The sequence below is a fragment of the Bos grunniens genome, chromosome 1 (genome assembly GCF_055505025.1).
Source record: "Bos grunniens cultivar Pamir isolate PY7600 chromosome 1, Bosgru_T2T1.0, whole genome shotgun sequence".
NCBI lineage: Eukaryota > Metazoa > Chordata > Mammalia > Artiodactyla > Bovidae > Bos > Bos grunniens.
The window spans coordinates 154,611,797-154,636,945 of NC_141165.1; the positions used below are offsets into that span (position 1 = coordinate 154,611,797).

Sequence of the window (25,149 nt, forward strand, 5' to 3'; positions counted from 1 at the left end):
CCGACTCTTTGCAACCCATGAACTATAGCCCACCAGGCTCCGCTGTCCACAGGATTTTCTGCTAAGAGTACTGGAGTGGGTTGACATTTCCTCCTCTAGGGGATTTTCCAGGGATCGAATCCTCACTTCCTGTGTCTCCTGCCCTGCAGGCGGATTATTCACCACTGAGCCAGGGGGAGACCCTTGCATATACATACACGCTTATACATTTTCCTTCACTCTATCAATTGACAGGACCTGTGATCAGCAATGCTCAATAACAGACAACACAGCCAGCACTCAGATCTTGCTTTCTAATACATTCTCCACTAAAAGGAACTAGGACTCCACGGAGAAATGGCTGATTCCAGGAGAACAGCAGGGGCAAGACAAGGCTAGAACAAATTTTTGTGCCAGAAAGTAAACAAGTGTTCAAAGAACAATGAAGGCACGTCACAAAAATACAGAAGCCAGCCTTAAAGGGGCTTCTTCTTCTGGCAAAATTTGGGACAATTTTAAGACAAATTTTAAGAGTAAAAGATTATAAATCCCTGAATAAACCCATAAACTTAAAGTTTGAAGAGCAATGGGATCATACACAGTCTCAAAGTACCTCACCTTCAAACACTTATTAATTATAAAGGGAAAAAGAGCTGGCCAGTGACGCCTGGCAGATACCACATCAACACAAGTTATCAGAGTGAACACCAACAGTAAATGGGACAAGTCAACACTGTGTCAGCTGACAGGATACCATGAAAAGCACACTGCTCTGTAATATTCCTGCCAACACCACATGACTCTGAACAGGAAGAACCATCAGACAAATTCTGAGTGAGGGACATTTCTACCAAACAACTGGCCCTCGCCTTCAAAAGCCATAACACTTTACAGTCATAAATGTCAAAGACTGGGAAACTTCTCCACATCTAAGGATACTAAAGAGACATGATAACTAAATATAATATACACAATTCAACTCGATCTTTTTGCTATGAAAGATATTGTTCGGACAACTAATGAACTAAAATAGAGTCTGAGAATTGGACAGCTGGTACCATGTTCATTTTTTGACGGTTATATGGTAGTTATGCAGAAGAATGCCTTTCTAGGAAATATTATAATAAAGCATTTAGGGGAAACAGATAAACCCTGTTTACCTCATGTTAGCAACTTAATAGTGTCAAATAGTTCAGAAAAAAAAAATTCTTTTGTGCTGAACTTCAACTTTTCCATACATGTAACATTATTTAATGTGATTTTTTTTCATTTTAATGTAGCCAGCAAAAATAGCTGTTAGAAATACATGTGCATATTCCTAAATTAAGAAGTCTGTATCTCTAAATGGCATTAAGATAATTACTTATAATACAATTTTATTTCCTTCCCATATGTGTATTTTTTTAACTGAGGGGAAAAAAAAGACTCCCGTATTTTATGAAACTCCATGAAATACTGAGAAATATATAATTAGGAGGGACCTGACTAAATTATTGTTCCATTTCTCTGATAATTTAATTTCTAGAAAACAATTTGAGAATCTCTACTATAAAGAGATCACTTAAAATAGGAAAGCCATAACGCTTTAAAATAACGTGTATAACCTTTAGATAAAACGCAGCATTTGTCACGAATTTACTCAGTCCATCCCCATCTTTCTTGTCCCCTTAACACTCTACCCTCGCATCCCAGCTTCAGCCAAAACCAGAATGTGCTTGCCTCCTACAGGCTCCGTGTTCTTCACCCCCACCTCCCTTTCCTTGTTCACAGCGTTCTTTCCATCCTGAATATTTGTTAGTCATTGATCTATCTGGCTGTGCTGGGTCTTCGTTGCTGTGAAGGCTTTCCTCTAGTTGGGGCGAGTGGGGCCACTCTGCAGTTGCGGTGCGCAGGCTTCTATCGAGGTGACTTCTCCTGCTGTGGAGCACAGGCTCCAGGCGCACTGGCTCAGTAGCTGCGACCCGCAGGCTCCAAAGCACAGGCTCAGCAGACGTGGCGCACAGGCTTAGCTGTTCCTCAGCATGTGCGATCTTCCCAGATCGGGGCTCAAAACCGGTCTCCCACGCTGGCAGGCAGTCTTTACCACTGAGCCACCAGGGAAGCCCATCACCTTTCAATACCTAACCAAAAATGCTGCTTTCTTCCTAAAGTTTTCCCTGAGTACTCTGGCTGGAAGGAAATCTCTTGTCTACTAATAGCAATAGAAACTAGGTTTTACTTACTTATATCTCAACACGATACCCACCTAACCCAAGCCTCTGAACACTGCAGCTGCTGACTAGATTTTCATCTAACAGAAAAAAAAATAATAAATTGAGAGGAACATTTCTTCTGAACTATATGAGGCACTGCGTCCTGGGCTGCAGTCCTTATTTTGAACCAAATAAAACTTAACTCCAAAAAAAAAAAAAAAAAAAAGAGGTTTGGGCATAAAAGGGAATGGTTTGTTAGTTTTAAAAAAATATGTAAAGAAGATAAACATTACATCTTACCACTGATAGCATTTGAAAACCCTCATCGTTGAAGTTTAACAACTCCTCACAGTAAAGGAGGCAATTTTCGAATGTGATGTCTGTGGTGAGGGGTGAAGTAGAGATGGGGAAGATGGGCACCATTAGGTGACTGCAAACCAGGATCCACGCTATGGAGCACAGGAAATGGCAGCAGGGGCGGAGAGCTCGGAGGACACAGAGTGAGAGGAGGAGCAGAGCTCAAAGTCCAGGAAGCCTGGCTGTGCGGAAGCTCAGGCGGCTCATTCTCCCCTAAGTGCTGCCTTGTTGATAAAAAGGTTCTCCACTGTGCTTTCCATGAGGGGAACGGACTGATTTTTGTAACAGAGGTATTTTTTTCTCCCCTTTCCTCTTCATGTTGTTGCTATTTAACAAATGAAATGCTAGGAAAGTCAAGCCTTCCTTTTTACAAGTGACTGGTTTCTAATCACCAGTAGGTATGAATGAATGGCCAAGAAGCCCATTGTTTTCCAAGTCCTTCTGAGCCAGGATCTTGAGCAGTTCAGCTGAAGTAAGAAGGCCCCACCTCTTCAGCTCACACTTTAAGCACGGAAGTTAAGTCAGAGCCCGGCTTCTGAAGTTACTTACTGCTATTACACTTCAGACGTCAACAGTATGTAACTCCACTCTTATTTTCCTTATTTTAAAAGGAAAAACTTGGGACTTCCCTGGTGGTCCAGTGGTTAAGACTCTGTGCTTCCAATGCAGCGGGGCATGGGTTCAATCCCAGGTCAGGGAACTAAGATTCCACAAGCCATGTGGCCATAAATAAATAATTTTTTTTTTTAAAGGCAAAACTTTTCTTCTCATGTTTGAAACTATCTTTCATTCATGCTTTAAATCTCAGTCTTCACTCTAAATACAAATGTGCATTTCCAGAGAACACTGAGCTACCTTCAGTGTAAATTTATAATTTTAGTTACATTTTTAAGTATAATCTCATATCATTAGGATTGATTATCTGAAGGCCCTAGGATTCTACTCCTACTGAATATATGAACAGGAATCAGGTCACAGAAAAGAATTTAAAGCAAAATAAAATATGTGCTATAAGCACATACTCTCCAAAAAATATTTAAGGATGAAATATATTGCTAGTATTCTGTCATAAATCTTTTGCTTATTTCTCATAGATAAAATAGTCCTTCTTATGCTGATGGGGCTTCCCAGGTGACTTAGTGGTTGTGGCCTCGTAGTTGTGGCACATGGACTTAGTTGTCCCACAGCATGTGGGATCTTCCTGGACCGGGGATGGAACTTGTGTCCCCTGCATTGGCAGGCAAATTCTTTATCACTGAGCTACCAGGGGAGCCCCCTGTCAAAGTTATAGTTGGAAGATCATAAGCTTGCCTTCACCTACCATCGGAGAAGTAGTTAATAAGTATTTAAAACTACCAAAGCCATGAGCTAGTGATATCCTACAATTTTAGTCATTATTTTAGCTCTGAGGGTGTTTCACAGTTTTTGAATTGAACAAATTAATGTCTGAAGGTAGGCCTAATCTACATTTCCTATTTAAGCTACAGGAAAATAATGAAAATAGAAGCTATAAACCTATATATAGCTTTATAAACTCTTTGATCTCTTTATAGACTACAGAAAACACTCAGTGTATAAATAGATCAATTGTTCTCTATCAAAATTTAACCTACCAATTGTTCTCTATCACAATATTCAACACCTTTTCTGTTCGACTGGCTTACTTTTATGGTACTATGTCATATGACGTGACTGGCATTACTCAGCATTGCTGGTGTTATACCTCTCTTTTCAAATGAGAATTTATGGCAAATAATGAAACATAGTATCAGGTACACAGAAAAACAAATATTGTATCAGTTCAGTTCAGTTCAGTGGCTCAGTCGTGTCTGACTCTTTGTGACCCCATGAATCACAGCACACCAGGCCTCCCTGTCCATCACCAACTCCCGGAGTTCACTCAGACTCACGTCCATCGAGTCGGTGATGCCATCCAGCCATCTCATCCTCTGTCATCCCCTTCTCCTCCTGCCCCCAATCCCTCCCAGCATCAGGGTCTTTTCCAATGAGAAAACTCTTCACATGAGGTGGCCAAAGTACTGGAGTTTCAGCTTTAGCATCATTCCTTCCAAAGAAATCCCAGGGCTGATCTCCTTCAGAATGGACTGGTTGGATATCCTTGCAGTCCAAGGGACTCTCAAGAGTCTTCTCCAACACCACAGTCCAAAAGCATCAATTCTTCAGCATTCAGCCTTCTTCACAGTCCAACTCTCACATCCATACATGACCACTGGAAAAACCATAGCCTTGCCTAGACGGACCTTTGTTGGCAAAGTAATGTCTCTGCTTTTGAATATGCTATCTAGGTTGGACAAAACTTTCCTTCCAAGGAGTAAGCATCTTTTAATTTCATTGCTGCAGTCACCATCTGTAGTGATTTTGGAGCCCCCAAAAATAAAGTGACACTGTTTCCACTGTTTTCCCATCTATTTGCCATGAAGTGATGGGACTGGGTGCCATGATCTTCGTTTTCTGAATGCTGAGCTTTAAGCCAACTTTTTCACTCTCCTCTTTCACTTTCATCAAGAGACTTTTTAGTTCCTCTTCACTTTCTGCCATAAGGGTGGTGTCATCTGCATATCTGAGGTTATTGATATTTCTCCCGGCAATGTTGATTCCAGCTTGTGTTTCTGCCAGTCCAGCGTTTCTCATGATGTACTCTGCATATAAGTTAAATAAGCAGGGTGACAATATACAGCCTTGACGTACTCCTTTTCCTATTTGGAGATATTGTATACTAACACATATATATGGGATCTAGAAAGGTAGTACTGATGAACCTATTTGCAGAGCAGCAATGGAGACACAGACATTGAGAACAGACTGGTGGACATGGCTGTGGGGAGGAAGGAGAGGTTGAGATATATGGAGAGAGTAACGTGGAACATATGTTACCATATGCAAAATAGAGAGCCAATGGGAATTTGCTGTATGACTCAGGAACTGAAACTGGGGCTCAGTACCAACCTAGAAGGGTGGCAGGGGGAGGGAGGTGGGAGAGATGCTCAAGTGGGAGGGGACATGGGTAAACCTATGGCTCATTCAGGCTGATGTTTGATAGAAACCAATATAATACTGTAAAGCAATTATCTGTCAATTGAAAATAAACAAATTTTAAAAAAAGATCAGGTACAGAAATTCAGGTGAAAACAATCATATACCTATTTATTGACTTTCCTGAGTTATGAATCTAAATAGAGGCTTAATAAACAGGATAACTGTGACATGGTGGTCATACCCGCCTTGCTAACCCCACCATCTGAACCCAAAGAAGCAAAATTAGATCTTATGATCTAAGATCATCAGATAATTTAAAATGTCATTTCTTGAACCTGCAAGGACTTCCTTTTTCCTCTTGTGGGGATGGCAGCTACAGGCATTCAGGATGGTGCAACGTCTGACATACCATCGTAGGCTGTCCTACAATACAGCCTCTAACAAAACCAGGCTGTCCCGAACCCCTGGTAATACAGTTGTTTACCTTTATACCAAGGAGATTGGGAAAAAACCAAAATCTGCATGTGGTGTGTGCCCAGGCTGACTTAGAGGTGTTCGTGCTGTGAAACCTAAAGTTCTCATGAGATTGTCTAAAATGAAGAAACATGTCAGCCAAGCCTATGGTGGTTCCATGTGTGCTAAATGTGTCCGTGACAGGATCAAGCACGCTTTCCTTAAAGAGGAGCAGAAGATCGTTGTGAAAGTGTTGAAAGCACAAGCACAGAGTCAGAAAACTAAATAAAAAATGAAGCATTTTTGAGTAATAAAAAAAAAAAATGTCATTTCTTTAAAAACTTCCATGGTATTTCTGAATTAAATTTAAATGTAGATTCCTCTAACTTCTGATGAATTACAATACTTCAAGCTAAATAATTACATTACTCAGTTAAGATCCTGCCATCCAAGGTCAACCTTCTACTGTGGCTCAAGCCTTCCAGGTGGGAACAGACACCTTTCCTTAGCTGATTCAGAAGACCAAGCTGAAAAAAGCCGGTAAGAATATGAAAACAAGATGACAAATCGGCATACCCTGCCTAGAATCACAATTTGCCTGAGGTTGCATGCACCGCACTTTGTGGTTGGCTTATTTGCATGTAGAGAGCCTCAAGTCAGAGGATCCTCGAGGTCTACAGGCCAAGCTACTCATTTCCAGAAGAAAAAGACTAGAGGTTAAGTGATTCATTTAAGATCATGTAAGCAGCTGGCAAGAAAGCCTCTTTCAATTTTATCATACATAAAGAAAAAAATTATTTGAAAAGAAAATGGTTTTCTTTGTACTATTAAATAACTAAACTTTTAGCTGAAAGATAACGCACTGTCCAAATTAGTGTTCTATATAAATTATACACCCCAATCTTAGTAACATTTCAAAATAACCTTTCACTCATTGGTGCAATAAGTCTGTACTGAATGTCTATTCCAGGAATAAAAAAAGTCAGTGCCCTAATACCTTCCATTGGGAAGACAGGCATTATATAATCACACAAGTGCAAAATTATATTAAGCACAATGATGGAGTTCCAATAGACTGCAGCAAGAGAACCTAATTTAAAATTGTTTGTTGGAGGCAGGCCTGCCTGCCTGCCTGCCTGTGGAAGTGACCTTTTAGTTGGTATCTGAAGAGTAAAGGTTAAGAGTGTTCCAGGAACATCCATATACCCTAAAACCAGAAATTTCATTCCTAAGAATATCCAACAGAGAAATTAAAGTATGTGCACCGAAAGACATGTAGAAGGATGTTCATACTAGAGTCATCTGTAATAGAAAAAATTGAAAATAAAGCCAATGTCAACAGAACACCAGAACATTCATACAATGGAATACTACATAGCAATGAAAATGAATAAACTACTGCTATACGCTATCACAAGCAAGATCTCCCATATTTAACACTGAATGAAAGAAGCTGGGTGCAAGAGAATACTTACTGAATGATTTCATTTATGTTAAGTTGGAAACCAGACAGAACTAATCTATGATGCAAGCAATCGTGCAGTTATGATCTCTGCATATCATGATGGAGATAATAATTGGAAAGGAGAGCCAGCAATAATGTTCTAGTTCTCAACCTGGTAGTGGCAACATTAATATGTTCACTCTGTAATAAGTCATCAAGTTGAACATTTATGGTTTATGTACTTTTCCACATGTGTGAACAAGTTTATTTTTAAAAATAAAATCTTGAGCAGAAGCAACAGCATATGTGAAGACCCTGAGACCAGAAAGAATTTGAGACATTCATAACTTAAAAAAGGGCCAATGTGGCTGGAACACAGAAACCAAGAGACAGTACAGTGTAAGAGTGAAGAGGGAGGCAGGGCTCCATTTCACTGCAGGTCATTTTAAAGACTCTGCATTTTAAGTTCAGTGGCCAACCACTGAAGGGTATTGAGCAGGCGAATAAGATCTAAATTGTGTATTTAGGACTTTCCTGGTGGTCCAGTGGCTAAGAATCCACCTGCCAATGCAGGGGTCAAAAGTTCCCTGTGCTAGGAAGATTCCAAGTGCCACAGGACAGCTAAACCCATGCACCATGCCCACTGGGCCTGCACGCCTAGAGCCCGTGCCCCGCAACAAAATAGGCCCTGCTCGCTATAACTAGAGGAAACCCAGGCGCAGCAACAAAGACACAGCACAGTCAAAATAAACAAACTTTTAAAACATTAAAAAAGTAAACTGCATATTTAAAAACACTGCAGAGTTGGGTGGGGAGAGTGGAAGCAGGGAGACCAGTTAAGGAGGCAATTACAATGGTCCATGAAAAAGAATGCAGTGGCATTACTGATGCAAAACCAGCTGAAATGGTAAACTGCATGGATTCTCAATGAAATTAGGAGGTTGAGTTGACTGGATTTGGTAATGGAGTGAATGTGTAAAACCAGAGTGAAGGAGGGGTAGAGGGTGATTCTTAAGTTCTGGTTTAAACAGCCAGGGGGATGAAGGGCAACTCCCCGAGTAAAGAAGACTGAAGGAAGAGCAGGTTTGAAGGAACGCAGTGGTCAAGGTGGCCATCAACCCTTCCTTACTATGTAGCACCCTGCTGGTGGTGGCTTTATGGGAACTCAGACAACTACAGAAAGTTGTCTCCTGTTGCCAATCATCTGTCCAACCCAAGCAGTCCTGCTGGCCCTACACACACAGCACGTGGTTCAGGAATGGACACAAAACTTAAACAAGGGGAAAGTGCATTTTTCATGTTTTAGGTTCTAATCCATTTTCTCAGTCTAAAAAAGTTGGATCTCAACTGTGCCGTCCACAATCAGTAATTATTTTACCCAACTCTGTGTCAGTCCCACACAGTGTTGTAACATCTACACATCTGGTAACTACATTTCTACCCCATTCTCCAACGTCACTTCCCTAGCGCTGACCAAGACAGACCACTAACGAGCACTAATGTACCAGCAGCTAGGAATTTACTTAATAGTATGATTCATCCTGCCTATGCTTAGAATATGAACCATAGGATATTAAAAGACTTTGTTTATCTACATTTCAGTAAGGTAGTCAACAGACTACAGTAATCCTATGGTCTGTTGCTGTTGTTTAGTTGCTAAGTTGTGTCCACAACCCTTTGGTGACCCCATGGACTGTAGCCCACCAGGCTTCTCTGTCCACAGGATTTTGCAGGCAAGAATACTGGAATGGGTTGCCATTTCCTTCTCAGGGGATCTTCCAGACCTAGGGATCGAACCCACGTCTGCTGCTTGGCAGGCGGATTCTTTACCACTGAGCCACCTGGGAACCCCATCCTATGGTCTTCAGCGCAGTTCAGTGGCTCAGTCGCGTCCGGCTCTGTGCAACCCCATGGCCTGCAGGGCGCCAGGCTGCTCTTGTTACGGTGCATGGGCTGGGCTCTAGAGTGGCTGGCTCTCCAGTCTCGGTGCACAGGCTTACTTGCCCTACTGCATGTGGGATTTTAGTTCCCTGACCAGGAATCAAACCCTCATCCCCTGCATTGGTAGACAAATTCTTAACCACTGGACTACCAGGGAAGTCCCTCTTTTTACTTTTAACTGACTTAAGTTATCTCAGAATCATCTAGGAGTGTAAAGGGCACATACATTCTTTCAATCTGAAATGTGGGAGTAATTAAATAGTGTCCAGTTGACGAGGGAGAGTTAATGCATCTCTCCAAATGCACTCACAGTAATTCTATTAGTTCAGTGGCTACGAAATGTATGCCAACATGAATGCTCTGCTCATACTGTAGAACATTACAGAGGGATAACAATGGCTTACATTATAGGCAAACAGGCAAAACCTATTTTAGTGGAAAAAGATAAAACACAAATTCTTATTAACAACTATTAAAAATCTCAAGCAACTGTGTCACCATCAAAACATGATACACAATTTTTTACAGATAAACCTCCTTCTGGCACTCTACTTACAAAGCTAACCCCAACTGCATAAGTCCATTCCACTCTTTCTGCATCTTTCAAGTTTAGAGTTTAAACATAACTAAGTAACAAAATGGGCTTCCCTGGAGGCTCAGGTGGCAAATAATCTGCCTGCAATTCAGGAGACCTGGGTTTGATCCCTGGGTCGGGAAGATTCCCACGTTGAAGGAAATGGCAACCCACTCCAGTATTCTTGCCTGGAAAATTCCAGACAGAGGAGCCTGGAGGGCTACAGTACATGGGGTCACAAAGAATCGGACACAACTAAGCAAATAACACACACACACACATATACACAATTAACAAAACTGACTCAGTCTTTATAAACTCAGAATTTCTGAAAATACTGGCACTAGATATAAAGAAAAGCAATACTAATCTAAATCGCTATTCATATAATTAGCTCATTTTGTTTTGGCTTTTGAACATCTAAAAAGTCTTTACATCACCTTTCTTTGTGATGGAGTACAGAATTCTAGATGGACAGGTTTTGGGTTTTGTTTTGTTTTTTTTTTCATTATTCTTCTGTTTTTTTTCCATTTCAGCTCATTAAAGACCTAGCTCTTTCTCCTCTGGGTTGGACTGTTTCTTTTTTCTTTTTTTGAGTCATGCTGCACAGCATGTGGGATCTTAGCCGCTCATCCAGGGATCTAATCCACATTCCCGGCACTGGAAGTGTGGAGTCTTAACCACTGGACCACCAGGAAAGTCCCAGGTTAAATTGCTTCTAAAGAAATGTCTATCATGATTCGTGTCTTCATTCCTCTACACATATGTCTTTTTTCTTTCTTGGATTATTTTTAGAATTTTTCTGTCACTGGTTTTAAGCAATTTGACCATGTGTAGTTCTTTCTCTTCATGTTTCTTCTGCTTATGGTTCATTTAGCTTCTAGGATCTGTGGATTTATAGTTTTCATCAACTTTGGAAAATTATCAGCCACAATTTCTTCAAATATTTCCCGGCTCCACCCCTCCCTTTTAGGATTCCAACTATATATACATGTGTGTGTGCTCAGTCACTTCATTCATATCCGATTCTTTGCGACCCCATGGACTGTAGCCTGCCATGCTCCTCTGTCCATGTGATTCTCCAGGCAAGAATACTGGAGTGGATTGCCAATCCCTCCTCCAGGGGATGTTCCCAACCCAGGGATCAAACCTGTACCTCTTGTGTCTCCTGCATTGGCAGGCAGGTTCTTAACCAGCTGAGCCATCAAGGAAGCCCATGTGTATATATCCGGCCACTTGAGATTTTCCCACAGCCCTCTGATGTTCTGTTTATCTATTTAAGTCTTTTTCCCCATGTTTCATTTGAGTTGTCTATTATTGCATCTTCAAATTTGTCATTCATTTATTCTGCAGTCTAATCTATTAATCCCTATCAGTGTATTTTTTTCATTTCAGACATTGCTGTTTTCATTTCTAGAAGTCTGATTTGGGTCTTTCACATTTTTTATACCTCTCCTTAACATGCTCATTCTTTCTTGTGTTCCTGAACATACGGAGTATATTTATAATAGCTGTTTTAATGTTCTTATTAATTTGAGCATCTGTTTCTACAGATTGACTTTTCTCGTTATGTGGCATATTTTCTTGCTTCTTTGCATGCATGGTAATTTTTAATTGAATGCCAGACACTGTGAAATTTACAGGGTTGAATGCTGGATATATGTATATACACTTTGTGTTCCTGTGAACAGTGCTAAACTGTGTTCTGTGATACAGTTGAGCTATTTGGAAACTATCTGCAAACAGTTTGATCCCTTTGGGTGTTGCTTTGAAGCCTGTTGGGCAGGACCAGAGCAGCATGTGGTTGAGAGCAACTTGGGCCCACTAATGAACCAATATATACCCCTCTCGGGGTGCTCAAACCAAACAGCTTTCTCAATTCTGGCTGTTTGGACCATGACCTATTCCCAGACCTGGGTGAGCACCAGGAATTTTTCTGCTGGCTCCTTTTGGGTGCTTCTTTCCCGGTCTTGGTAGCTTCCTCTCACACTGGTACCAAACAGAACTCAGCTGAGGGACCACGTGGAACCCACCATGCATCTCAGGAGCTCTGTGCAGATATCCTTATGCTGGTACTCAGTCCTGAGAACTCTAGATGCCCCAGTTTCCCCAAAGTCCCTACTCTGTCTCAATTCGGGGAGACTGCCAGGCTTTGTCTGGGTTCCTCCTGATGCTATTGTAGCCTGGAAACTCTCAAGGCAGCAACCCACAAACAAGAATCACCTCATTTGTTTCCCTTCTCTCAGGGATCAGTGTCTTGTGCTGCCTGTGGTTCAAGAGCTGACAACTGTTTCACATTTTTTGTTTGTTTTGTTGTTATTATATAAAGTGGGAGGACAAATCCAGATCCTGTTATACCATTAAGCTATATTTTAAGGACAATTTAGAAAATCTGAGACATAGGATTTCTCTGGTACTCCAGCGGCTAAAACTGAACTCCCAATGCAGGGGACCCAGGTTCAATCCCTGGTCGGGAAACTAGATTCCACATGCTATAACTAAGAACTGGTGCAGTCAAATAAATAAATAAATAAATAAATATTCTTTTAAAAGGTCACATAATTAGGCTTTACTATTCAGTGAGACAGAAATTTTGCCTTCACCCTTAATTTTCTTATAGCAAACTTAAGTGGCAAAAAATGAAAGCACTTAGGACCTACTATTGTTGTTTAGTTGCTCAGTGGTATCTGACTCTTTGCAAACCCATGTACTATAGCCCTCCAGGCCCCTAAGCCCATGCGATTTCCCATGCAAGAATACTGGAGTGGGCTGCCATTTCCTTCTCCAAGAGATTTTCCTGACCCAGCAATCAAGCATGAGTTTCCAGTACTGGGAGGCGGGTTCTTTACCACTGAGCCACCTGGGAAGCCCAGGAACTACTATGAGCCCTATGTTATAACAACAGGATAACCTAGGCTTCATCAGTATGTGGACCAAGAACTTCCAGATGTGCAAGTTGGATTTAGAAAAGGCAGAGGAACCAGAGTTCAAACTGCCAACATCCACTAGACCATAGGAAAGGTAAGAGAATTCCAGAAAAACATCTACTTCTGCTTTATTGACTGCTAAAGTCTTTGCCTGTGTGGATCACAACAAACTGTGGAAAATTCTTAAAGAGAATGGAAAACCAGACCACCTCATCTGCCTCCTGAGAAATCTGTATAGAGGTCAAGAAGTAACAGTTAGAACCGGATATGGAACAACGGACTGGTTCCAACTTGGAAAAGGAGTATATCAGGGTTGTATATAGTCACCCTGCTTATTTAACTTATATGCAGAATATATCATGTGAAATGCTGCACTGAATGAAGTACAGCTGGAATCCAGATTGCAGGGAGAAATATCAATAATCTCAGATAGGCAGATGATACCACCCTTATGGCAGAAAGCAAAGAGGAACTAAAGGGCTTCTTGATGAAGGTAAAAAGACAGTGAAAAAGCTGGCTTAAAACTCAACATTTACAAAATTAAGATCATGGCATCTGGTCCCATCACTTCATGGCAAATAGATGGGGAAACAATGGAAATAGTGACAGACTTTATTTTCTTGGGTTCCAAAATCACTGCTGATGGTGACTGCAGCCGTGAAATTAAGATGCTTGCTCCCTGGAAGAAAAGCTATGACCAACCTAGACAGCACTTTAAAAAGCAGAGACATTACTTTGCCAACAAAGGTCCATCTAGTCAAAGCTATGGTTTTTCCAGTAGTCATGTATGGATGTGAGAGTTGGACTATAAAGAAAGCTGAGCACCAAAGAACTGATGCTTTAAAAAAAAAAAAAAAAAAGAACTGATGCTTTTGAACTGTGGTATTGGAGAAGACTCTTGAGAGTCCCTTGGACGGCAAGGAGACCAAAGCAGTCGCTAGTAAAGGAAATCAGTCTTGAATGTTCATTGAAAGGACTGATGCTGAAGCTACAGCTCCAATACTTTGGCCATCTGATGAGAAGAACTGAATCACTGGAAAAGTCCCTGACGATGGGAAAGACTGAAGGCAGGAAGAGAAGGGGACAACAGAGGACAAAACAGTTGGATGGCATCACTGACTTGATGAACACGAGTTTGAGCAAACTCCGGGAGTTGGTGAAGGACAGGGAGGCCTGGTGTGCTGCAGTCCATGGGGTCGCAAAGAGTCAGACACGACTGAGCCACTGAACAACCCTGCTGCCCAGGATGGAGGAGGAAGGGTAATTTTCTTTTTTTAAGCATTGATATTTAAAAGTTGCTATTTACTTTCTTTTTTATTAAATATGAACATTCCAAAAATTATTTACAGAAAAAAAGTGAAATTTTGCAACCCTAACATAAAGTCGTATCTAACAAGTCTAAAATTCATTTTTCTGTGCAGCAAAAGTCAACTATAAAAAAGTCACTTCTTTCAGCTTGAAATTTTTTCTTAAAAAAAGATAAAGCACTGTAACTTATCTAAAGGGCAATCATGGTGACTGGTAGCATGTGGCAATTAAAAAAAAAGAAAAAACTATGGATACTGCTTTTTATCACCACCTACCACAGTTGTCATCCAAAATTCTAAAAGCTGACATTTAACTTGGCCTGGCAAAGAAACCTGGTTTTTTAATGACCTAATGCTAAATCAAACCATGTTTTTTCCCTTATATAGTAATACTTTGTAGGCAAAACACAGCAGGTTTAACACTTCCCTCGTTAGAAAATGCTGCCCATTTCACTCAACTTTAAAATTCTATAGGCATTCTTGTCTTTTTGCTATTCATTCCTCAACCCCCCAAACAATAACCACCACCCTAACAGCAGCCCAAATAATAATTACGGTGAAAAAGCAAATGCTAAGACTATGTCATTGGAGTAGTTATTTAATCTCTCCAAGCCTCAGTTTCCACTTTTTCGAAATGGGGATAAAAGTACAACCCACAGAATTTAATGAAATAAAGCAAGTCTAGTGCCACAGTCTAAACTCTATGCTGAGAAGGTCCAGGACACTTCAGCAAACTCCCAGGAGAGATGAAGGATATTTTAAATGGAAGGAAACACGGAAATACTCACTACATGCTAAGAACTGCCCAAACTATTACACTAGGGTGGTTTAGAGTTTTTAACATTTGATTGCAGTACATTCCTTTATGACATCATATCTTTGGGCAGCTGGGTTTTCAGTGGTTTCTCTGACTAAAAAACAAAACAAAACAAAACACTTCCACTCCAAAGTCAATGCGGAACAGGCAATGAGGGTGGTGCTGTTCAGTTCAATCTGGTGCCAAGGTTTGAAAAGCTGTTCAGTGCTTAGCAGGCACCCCAAACTTTGAGTAAATAATTGTGGTTATTTACGAACAAAGTAAATTATTTTCAATTTCTTGGCATCATTTTTTCCAAACAGCTACTAAAGTTGTTGGGATGTAAATGTTTATTATTTGGACCTAACTACTTAATGAACATAACAGTGACTTAAGGGTGCTGTTAAAAACTTAATGAGACCCCAAGATGCCATGAGACAAGAGAGTTTAGGCACCTCTGGCTTAATGTTGGACTAGCAGAGTAACTTTCAGTAAATGGCAGTTATGACTCCTTCACAGTATGCAGTTTCACTTCACGTTCTGTGACAGAGATCTGGAGAATACTGTCCTAAAGTTTTATGGCTCATGTTTCCATGATAAGACAAAAGAGAGGGAAAAAAAATGAGGTAGACAAAAAACTTAGACTAACAGCCTGGGGTAAAACTATGTCCAGAGTTAAGGCCTGAAAATAATCTTGCCACTAGGCAGATAAAAGCAATTAATCCTTCCTACCACATCAGCATGTGATACCAAAGAACAGAAGCTCTCCTTTTAAGAGTCAGGAATTTATATCAACAATTTACATCCCCATCTTTTAAACAGGTGATTCATAAATTCTATTTTGAGCATCATCCTCCATTTCCTCTGGGCTGACCTTCTCTTTACTCCATCTTCTATTTAGGATACAATTATAAAGCAAATTATTTCCCTTTACAGAAACATGAGATGGGCTGAAAAACAACAAGATAGCCTGTGCATTTTATGCATCTGTCTGTCTGACTGGCTACTTGTCCTTCCCTCGTGATGGTCTTTTCATGTGTCTAACCGTATAAAGAGGAGAAAAACTGAACTCCACACAAAACTGACAGATGTCTTCTTTTATCTCTTACTACATTACATTAGTTCCAAGAAGAAATATGTAGTGTTATAACTTGTTGACCATCACACTTGCTGCTTATGCTGTTTCAGCACAGTATACTAGCCACAGCTGATACCCTGGGTCACTGTCCACAGACACCAAATTTTCAGTTCAACTGAATATTTTTCTGAACTGGTAATTTTAAAAAACGACTAACACTAAAAATGAGCATGCTACTAAAAAGCATATTAACTATTATCTAAGAATGTTTCAGAAGGTTGTTAAATACATGCAATGAAAGAAATAACAAAATGTTTTTCTACCTAAATAGAAAAGTAATTTTAAAACAAACTGTTAATCGTACTTATGAAGTTATAAACAACATTCATCACAGATTTTAACTGGCATTTCAGAAAAACCTTAATGATGTGGTTAATAGTTAATGCTAATAGTTAAAACTTCCAACAGAATTTTTCAGTAACAAATCCAAACAACGTTAATATATGTGTTTTAAATCAGCAATTTGGTCAACCAGCAGTTCTTTAAAAGATACAGAATCAATTTTATACGAAAAGGTACAACACTTTCAACACAGAATACTATAATATAGTTTAGGTAAGTCTTCCCCCATGCCACTTATTTAATAATCATTTATTCTGCAATACAGGTAAGATACTGAACTAAACACTAGGGATACAAACATTACAATGAGATCTGGGCCTTTCCCTCAAGGAGTGCAGCACTGAGACACAGAAACTTCAAGTTTCCCGTTCTGTGATGTTCCCGTAGACTGAAAGTGCTACGGGAACATCGGCACTTGGTTCAGGCTGAGTTCTAAGAAAATTCATTACTGACGCCATGTACGTGTGTGTGCTCAGTTGTGTCCAACTCTTTGCGACCCCATGGACTGTAGCCCACCATGGGATTTTCCAGGCAAGAGTACTGGAGTGGGGTGCCATTCTGACCCCACAGTAGACAACGACAGCATTAAAATTCTGGAAACATGGTCATTTTTGGATAAAATCTGCAAGCCAGAAAAGTTATGCCATAATCTATCATAAGAAAGCCTACATAAACCATGCTCAAAAACAGTCATCGCAATCTAATTATATCAGAACCTCTGGCTGGAGCCCAGGCATCACTATTTGTAAATTGTAATGTGCATCCAGAGCTGAAAGACACTGGTTCACTGACTGATTAAGTCGTAGTATCAGGACTGATTTAACATTTTTATCAACATGAAGACAGGACTGGACTGATTAGTGGATACCCAGGCCCTAAGAGGATCCAGGAACTGATTTTCACTAGCACCCTATTTTTTAACGTATGCCAGTAATTGGAAAGACGACATTTCATGGTGGGTATCTCATGGCACTTCTGGCCTATGCCAAGAAAAGTAAGTGACTAATCTTTAACGATATGTATGGCCTAAGATGTCTAACAGTTTAAACTTTAGAGCTGGACAACTGGAGCCAATAGAAGTCATAAACTTTGGGTACCAGAAGGCTGAGTCCTGCTAGGATCACTTCCACCACTGTATACAAGCATACAGAGAGCAATGAAGGCAGCACAAAAAAAGCATTCACCTTGTGATAAAGACTAAAGTTCACAAGATTCAGGGAAGGAAGAGACAAGAATAAGAAGGAGGGGGTGGGTGGGGCAGATTCTTCTGGAAGGAAGAAGACTCCTGAAGCTGGAACTGACTGGCTTTGACTGGAAAGATAGAAAAAAGCATTCCATCATTCCAGGAAGAAAGGATGATGAGGGCTGGAAAAAGAACAATACTTTGGGAGGGTGCTAAGGTAACACCAGTCTCCCTTAAAGGAGGTCAACAGTGAATTATGGGGTGGGGCCAAATGATGGAAGGCCTCAATTGACAGGCTGAGGAGTTTGAACTTACTCTTACTGAAAAATGGGGTAACATTTTGGTTAAATATCAAAAATGATTTTAGAAGATTCTTCTGGTAGATTAACATGCAAGATGCACTGAAATTCAAAGGGCTAAGAAAGATGAAGATAAATAGAACAAGTCAGTATTTTCCCAGCACAATTCCCTGGGTACATTTTTTTTTTTGTATTCAAAAAAAAGTGAAGGTTTTAAAAATGAACATTCTACAGCACAGTACACATCTTGGTAGCATTCAGACTAGAATGTCAATTTTACAAGTCAAATGATTTATAAAAAGGTCTGTTAGCTCTTAAATATTAATATTTTAAATATTAAATTTTACAATAGAAAAGCTAATGACATACTCAGAAAATTAAATATCCATTTATGTGAGCTCTATAGAGAGAGGCAACATTCAAAGTTTTCTTCTCCTGAAAACCATTACTTATATATACAGTCTAAAGCTAATGAAAATAAAGAGAGTTAATTAGTAGTAAAGACAATGTTTTTAATATTCTTTTTCTTACTATGAACACTAACTTAAAAAATGGGCTTCCTGGATGACGCAGTGGTAAAGAATAAGCCTGCCAATGCAGGAGACACAAGACATGCAGATTTAATTCCTGGGTGGGGAAGATCCCCTGGAGTAGGAAATGGCAACCCACTCTAGTATTTTTGCCTGGAGAATTACAAGGACAGAAGAGCCTGGGGTGCTCTAGTCCAAGGGGTCACAAAGAGTCATTCACAACTGAGCACACTGCCAGCAATGCCAAAATGGATAGCTGGGGAGTTAACTTTTTTTTTTAAACCATTATTTGGCATAAAAGAGGACTGCTGGAGGTTTGGAATTAAGATTATCCTTAGGCTTCCTGACCTATAGGTAATAAATACTTTGCAGCCAGAAATTCGACTTCCTAGTATTACTAACAATCACCATTAAAGAAACATTTAGAATTTAGACAAATTAGGAAACCACCAAAACACAAGCAGCTGAAAAGTGTTTCATATGCTAAGACAAACCTTTTCCCTATAGACAGTCTTTGATCTAGATAGAATTCATCAGTATGAGATTTGTAGTACAAAGAAACATACTTTGCAAATTAACACTGTAGCAAGCAACAGTTTGGTTGATTTAAGTATAAATAACAATGTAAACGAACTAAGTCCTGACTGATTGTAACACATGCTACTAATTGTTTCTTAGAAAACATATAACCTCTTCCTGTTCACTAAAACCATGTTACTGTATTTACCAAAAAATACGTATTTCTTATACTTTGTTCTTGGCTTAAGATTTTCCATTATGTCACTATGTCCACAATCAGGGTAAAATTTTATTATTTTTGAGTATTAAGATCAGGTTTAACTGATCATAATATTCTGCATGTTAATATTCTGTATATAAATATTACAGTCTTCAGCCTTTCCCTACCAAATCTGGAGAAACTTTAATGCTCATGGGTTTATAGTTGTAAGTATGCCTTTCAAATGTTATTTTTAACTTTTAAAAATATGACCAATATCCAAATTGATCCTACATAGCAAAAACATAATATAGAACAAGTAGTTATCACAAGAAAGCCTCTAACAATAATCACATTTGAAATAATCCCAAACTGAAGTTACCTGTCAAAATCTTATACTAAAAAATGTAATATTCAAATTAATATTTATATTTTTAATCTCATCCATCTGCCCACAAAATAACCCAAACCTTACTAATCTATTATTTTTCCTGTGCTGCAGTAGTCCTTTTCTTTAAAATAAACTATCAAAATAATTTCTTAACCAATATGAAATCAAGCACCTACCTTACATGAAATTTTAAAGGTTGTTTAAAATTTTCTTAATGAAAATATAAGAGCCTCATCATAATATATTCCAAAAATATTAAACAAATATCAGGTATAAGAAATTCTGTTCATTCTGCAAAAATGTCAAGCAATCTGTTTTACAAGTTTACATGATATGCTATACATTGCAACTGTATTTTTTTGGAAAGAAAGATTTACTTTTAGAAGCAGCAGCAGAACCCAAGAAAGCAAAAATCTGTACCCAAACTGGCATGTCTCCCCACCCTCATCAAAAACCTGCAGCAGGCAAAGAAAACTTTGAAAAACAATAAGGTCTGGTTAAAAGGAAATAAAAGCATGACCTGTGAGGTGAAATACAATGAGGGGGTTATCAGAATCTTCTTTTGAAAAAAAGAAAAAAAAAAAAAAAAAGGTTGAATCTGAATTATTGCAAGCAAACAGATCCTGATCAGCTGGGTTGAGAGAGAAGACTTACAGAGCACCGCTACAGCCCCAGACTCGAACATGAGACATTCTTCCTTATGCCTGGTTTCCACTATGAGGCTGAAAGGTGGGGGATCCAATTTGTGATAGATCCGAAATCCTTTGCTGAACGCCATTCTCCTTTCTTCGGAGGCAGCCCTGTGAAAATCAAGCAAAGCAAATAAAGCTAATGTTTCCTTCTGCAGCAAGGACTGCAAGCCATCCCGAAGTCCTCCCCTGCTAGGTTTTGATGGGGGGGGGGGGGGGGGGTGGAGCGGAGGGGGTGCGGAGAGAGCTCGGGGACAGAATGGTTTATTCCAAAAGATAAGTCGTCACTTAATTTTTTTACCGAAAAGCAAGAGGGAAAGCGGTCTCACAGCAAGGCAAGACAGGGTTCTCATATCACTCCAAGTTCCAAGAACGGTTTGGTTAAGATGAGTTTCCCCTTTCTGTTTACCAAAAAGGAAAAAAAAAATGAGTCTATTTTCGCTCGGGAGTGGTTTATCAGCTTTCTGCTTCGGGATTTCTCACTGCCGTTTGAAAGGGAAAACGATTCGGAAACTTCAAACCGATCCCCTGGGCTGGGGGGCGCGGGGGAGGAGACGAAGGTGGGAAGGAAGGTGAACAGGGCTGATTCAAAGCTCCTTAGGAGTGAGAGAAGGGAAAGGATTATCCGACACCACAGGAGCTCCCGGGGCGGGGAGCGGCGGTGAAGAGAAGCCGCACAAGCCCAAGCCCGGGGCACCGCCGCTGACGGGTCCGGGGGCCGGTAAATATCAATGGCCACCCGGGGTGGGGAGAAGAGTGAAGACTCGGGACTGGACCGGGGCTCCTCGGGGGGTCCCGGGCCGTCGACAGCCCGGAAAGCGGCTCCTTCTCAGGCCAGGACGCAAGCGCCTGAGCAGCCCCATCCCTCCATTAAACGCCAGAAGAGACGACCCGGCGCTCAGACGGACTCGCTGCCTTTCCCGCGGGCAGGCGCGCTGACAGCCGCTGTCACCTCAGTCATCCCTCCGCCCGGCGCGGCGCCCCGCATAAACCCGGCGGTCCCCCACCCACCCTGCCTGCCCTCCCGTACCCGGGCTGCCGGCGGTGGCCGCTCACCGCTGCCGCCCGGGCTGCGGAGGCGGAGACTGCTCCGGGAAGCGCCGGCCCGCGAGCCCCGCAGCGGGTGGGTCTGGCCGCAGCCGCTCCCCGCCCCCCCACAGGCCGGCTGTCTCACCTCTTCCTCCGGCTCCTCCTCCTCCTTCCGCGGCCGCGGCCGCCGCAACCGTCACTTCCGCTCTGGCGCGTCCATCTCTTCCGCATTGCGCCGCGGCCGAGGGGCGGAAGGCCCGCCCCCTTAGCGGGGAAGGGGCGGGGTGTCGTGGGAGGTCCCGCCCCACTCCCTGACTGCCCTCGCGGGTCGCTTAGCCGTGAGCTGCCCGCCGCCTTCGCGCGCAGCGACCTTCGCTTCGGGCGGCGTGTTTCCCCAGGCGGCGGCTGCAGGTCCCACCGCTGAGGATGCCGGGAGAGCGAGGATGCGGCCTCCCCCGCCTGCCCTCGCTTGGTCTCCTCAGAGCTTACCGACCCTCCCCTGGGGTGCCGAGGAGGGACTCTGAGGAAAAACTTCGGGGGCTTGCCCCAATAGGGTGTCAGGACCACCCCCCGCCTCCCGCACCGGCCTAACGGGCTCGGGGTTAGGCCTGGGGACGGCAGCACGCCGGCCAAGCGGGCAGCGCCTGAAGAGCTGTCCATGGTGTCTCACGGCGTCTGGGTAGGTAGCAGGAGAAGAGCTGGTTGCCCGCTTTGGAACAGCTGTTTGCTGCAGTTTTCTTGTGTGTTCTGGAGCTCTCAGGAGCACCGTAAAAGAGTTGTCTGCTGTCTGAAATCACAAGCCAGGATCTCGAGACTTCCACACGGCCGTACTGAGGCCCAGGCAGTAGCTCTGGGTCGTCACCCGATGGCGAATAGCTCTCGCCAACCGTGTAATTTCACAGCTCAGGGCATCTTATCATTTCACCCTATCCTCATTTTTCAACAAAGCATGCTTCCTGGATAACATCAGTTTGCCCTATGGACTTCTCAGTCCATTTCCACTTAATAGACCTAAACTTGGGAATGAAGTCAAAACCCACAGGGTCAAAAGGAATTGGAATAAACTCAAAAGAACTCCGCACCTCGGGAAATCATTTCCTCTTGCTTTCCTCTTTCTTTGCCCCTTCCCCTTCTTGTTTTTATTAACAACAAAAGCAGAATTTAAATTTAGTGTATTGCACAAGATCATTTTCTCCTCCAGGCCCTGTCATGTGACTTAACATTTTTTCATCCATTTTAAAGAAGCTGAAACCAGGTTTCAGGATACCAAAGTAGCTATAAATCATAAGCAAAGAAACCACTTCTTTTATGGAAGGAAATATGCAAAGACACTTGGGTTTAGTTTGAGGACCGGAGGGGATTTCTCTCATTTAGTACCATCTCCTTAGAAAAACTGTTTTTGCTCTTTGTAGTGCTTTCTAACTGGAGAAGGCAATGGCACCCCACTCCAGTACTCTTGCCTGGAAAATCCCATGGATGGAGGAGCCTGGTAGGCTGCAGTCCATGGGGTCGCTAAGAGTCGGACACGACTGAGCGACTTCCCTTTCACTTTTCACTTTCATGCATTGGAGAAGGAAATGGCAACCCACTCCAGTGTTCTTGCCTGGAGAATCCCAGGGACGAGGGAGCCTGGTGGGCTGCTGTCTATGGGGTCATACAGAGTCGGACACGACTGAAGCGACTTAGCAGCAGCAGCAGCAGCAGCAGCAGCAGCAGCAGTGCTTTCTAACAGTAGCCTCAGAACTAAACTCATTAAGACACTCTACTGGTCCATGGTTGCTTTTTTTTCCCTCTCCAGAAGAATCTATTTCTTTTATGGTCACACCCTGTGGCATGCAGGATCTTAGTTCCCTGAGATCAGGGAGTGAACTGAATGTGGCTGTTAAAACCGCAGCCAGTTTTAACCACTGAACCACCGGGAAGTAACCAGAAGAATCCATTTCGATTGGAGGTTGCACTGGACAGAGAAAAATGAAATAGGAGTGAGTGAGAGTGGACTTTTTTCTTTTTTGCCTTTCTAGGTATATTACTCAGAGAAGGCAATGGCACCCCACTCCAGTACTCTTGCCTGGAAAATCCCTTGGATGGAGGAGCCTGGTAGGCTGCAATCCATGGGGTTGCTGAGAGTCAGACATGACTGAGTGACTTCACTTTCACTTTTCACTTTTATGCACTGGAGAAGGAAATGGCAACCCACTCCAGTGTTCTTGCCTGGAGAATCCCAGGGACGGGGGAGCCTGGTGGGCTGCTGTCTATGGGGTCGCACAGAGTCAGACATGACTGAAGCAACTTAGCAGCAGCAGCAGGTATATTACTTGTATAGCCCCAAAGGAACAGCAGATAGATAGGCACCAGAAAAACTTATGGAAGGTTATGCCTTCAGGAAATGTGTTGATGTAGTTGAGTATGATGCTGGCAAGTTGTTCTTTTTCTTTATGACAGCTGAGACCCAGAAAAGTTAACTTGTTAAAAATTACTCAGTGTGATGATAAAATTTTTTTTAAAAATTGAAAGAACAAACAAAAAAATTACTCACTTTGAAGTAGGGTTGGGACCACCAACCAAACTTGCCCACTCCATATCAGTGCTAGGTTCTTTTCAATGATCTGCCTATTCCTGATTCCTTTGGATTTCAACTAAGGACATTTAGGTCAACATTTCTTGGTTCTGGGTCTGATTTGCTGCTTTTTTCTTTAAATTAGACTGGACTCTTTTTCAAGAGTTGTCAGAAGGCCACAGCTTTACCAAATCCTTTCAAAACAGATCATTGTAGTCATGAAATAAGCACATGCTCAGGGTTTAAAAACATACTTATGTTAGTCGCTCAGTCATGTCTGACTCTGCAACTTCACGGTCTGTCCATAGAATTCTCCAGGCAAGAATACTGGAGTGGGTAGCCATTCTCCAGATCTTCCCAACCCAGGGATGGAACCCAGGTCTGCCTACATTGCAGGCAGATTCTTTAAAAACATAAGTGCCATTTTATCAGTGACTTTTTAAAACCGTCACTCCTTGTTTATCTTGTCTTTTATTTGTACTTCTATATTACAACACTTGAAAGTAGCTGGCCAAATTGTCACCAAATTTGAAGTTTGGAATGGGCTGACTTTAAAATACAGGTTAAATGGCATATACAAACTTCTCAGTGAAGTCCTAAGGGCCTAGGGAGATGGGCTGACAAAATCTTGACCCTTGAAAATGAACAGCGAGGCCTGTGGTTGAATGAAAAATACTACCTCCTAAAGATATCCACATCCCCCAGAACATGTGAATATTAATTTATGGGGAAAACAAGTCTCTGTAGATATGTTTGTGTTAAGGATTTTGAAGTTACTTTGGATTATCTGGGTATTCCCTAAATGCAATCACAAATGTCCTTATAAGACAGCAGAGGGAGACTTTACACACATACATGCACACACTTACACACACAGAGACAGTATGAAGACAGAGGTAGCAACTGCAGCAATGTGGCCACTAGCCAAGGGATGTCAGCGGCCACCAGAAGGCAGGGAAGATTCTTCCCTGGAGTCTTAGAAGGGAGCACGGTTCTGCAAATATCTTCATTTCAAGCCTCTGGATGCCAGAACTGTGAGGAAATGAATTTCTGCTGTTTTAAACTACACTGTTTGTGGTAATTTGTTACAGCAGCCACAGACAGCTATATAAGACAATGTAACTTTCCATCAGGAGAGAAACTGAGATCAGTAAAACAACCCGATAGATGTTTAAGACAGCTCCCATAGCTTCGATGAATTGAAGGCAAGCACTATGATTTTTAGGGATTTCCCTGGTGGTCCAGTGGTTAAGAATCTGCATTTCCAGTGCAGGGGGCATGGGTTCCATCCCTTGTCAGGGCACTA

At 41.7% G+C, this 25,149-nt stretch overlaps 1 protein-coding gene and 1 pseudogene across 34 annotated transcripts in view; one reads left to right on the forward strand and one right to left on the reverse strand.

Moving 5' to 3' along the window:
- SYNJ1 (synaptojanin 1) overlaps positions 1-25,149 on the reverse strand; it is a 94,597-nt gene extending 69,448 nt beyond the window's left edge. For 19 of the 34 annotated variants that reach the window (XR_015168450.1, XR_015168451.1, XM_086413260.1 and 16 more), the window contains exons 1-2: positions 21,432-25,149; positions 20,223-20,368 (exon numbers count right to left, since the gene is read on the reverse strand). Coding sequence is in view for 32 of the 34 variants with exons in the window: in XM_086413260.1 (XP_086269386.1) it covers positions 20,223-20,368; positions 21,432-21,946 (661 nt within the window). In the remaining 2 variants the exon portion in view is untranslated. Of the gene's footprint in view, positions 1-20,222; positions 20,369-20,558; positions 20,659-21,287 lie in introns of all 34 variants that reach the window. The other 15 variants (XM_086413318.1, XM_086413333.1, XM_086413399.1 and 12 more) reach the window with 5 other exon arrangements.
- On the forward strand, positions 5,914-6,301 carry LOC147380352 (large ribosomal subunit protein eL34 pseudogene; annotated as a pseudogene).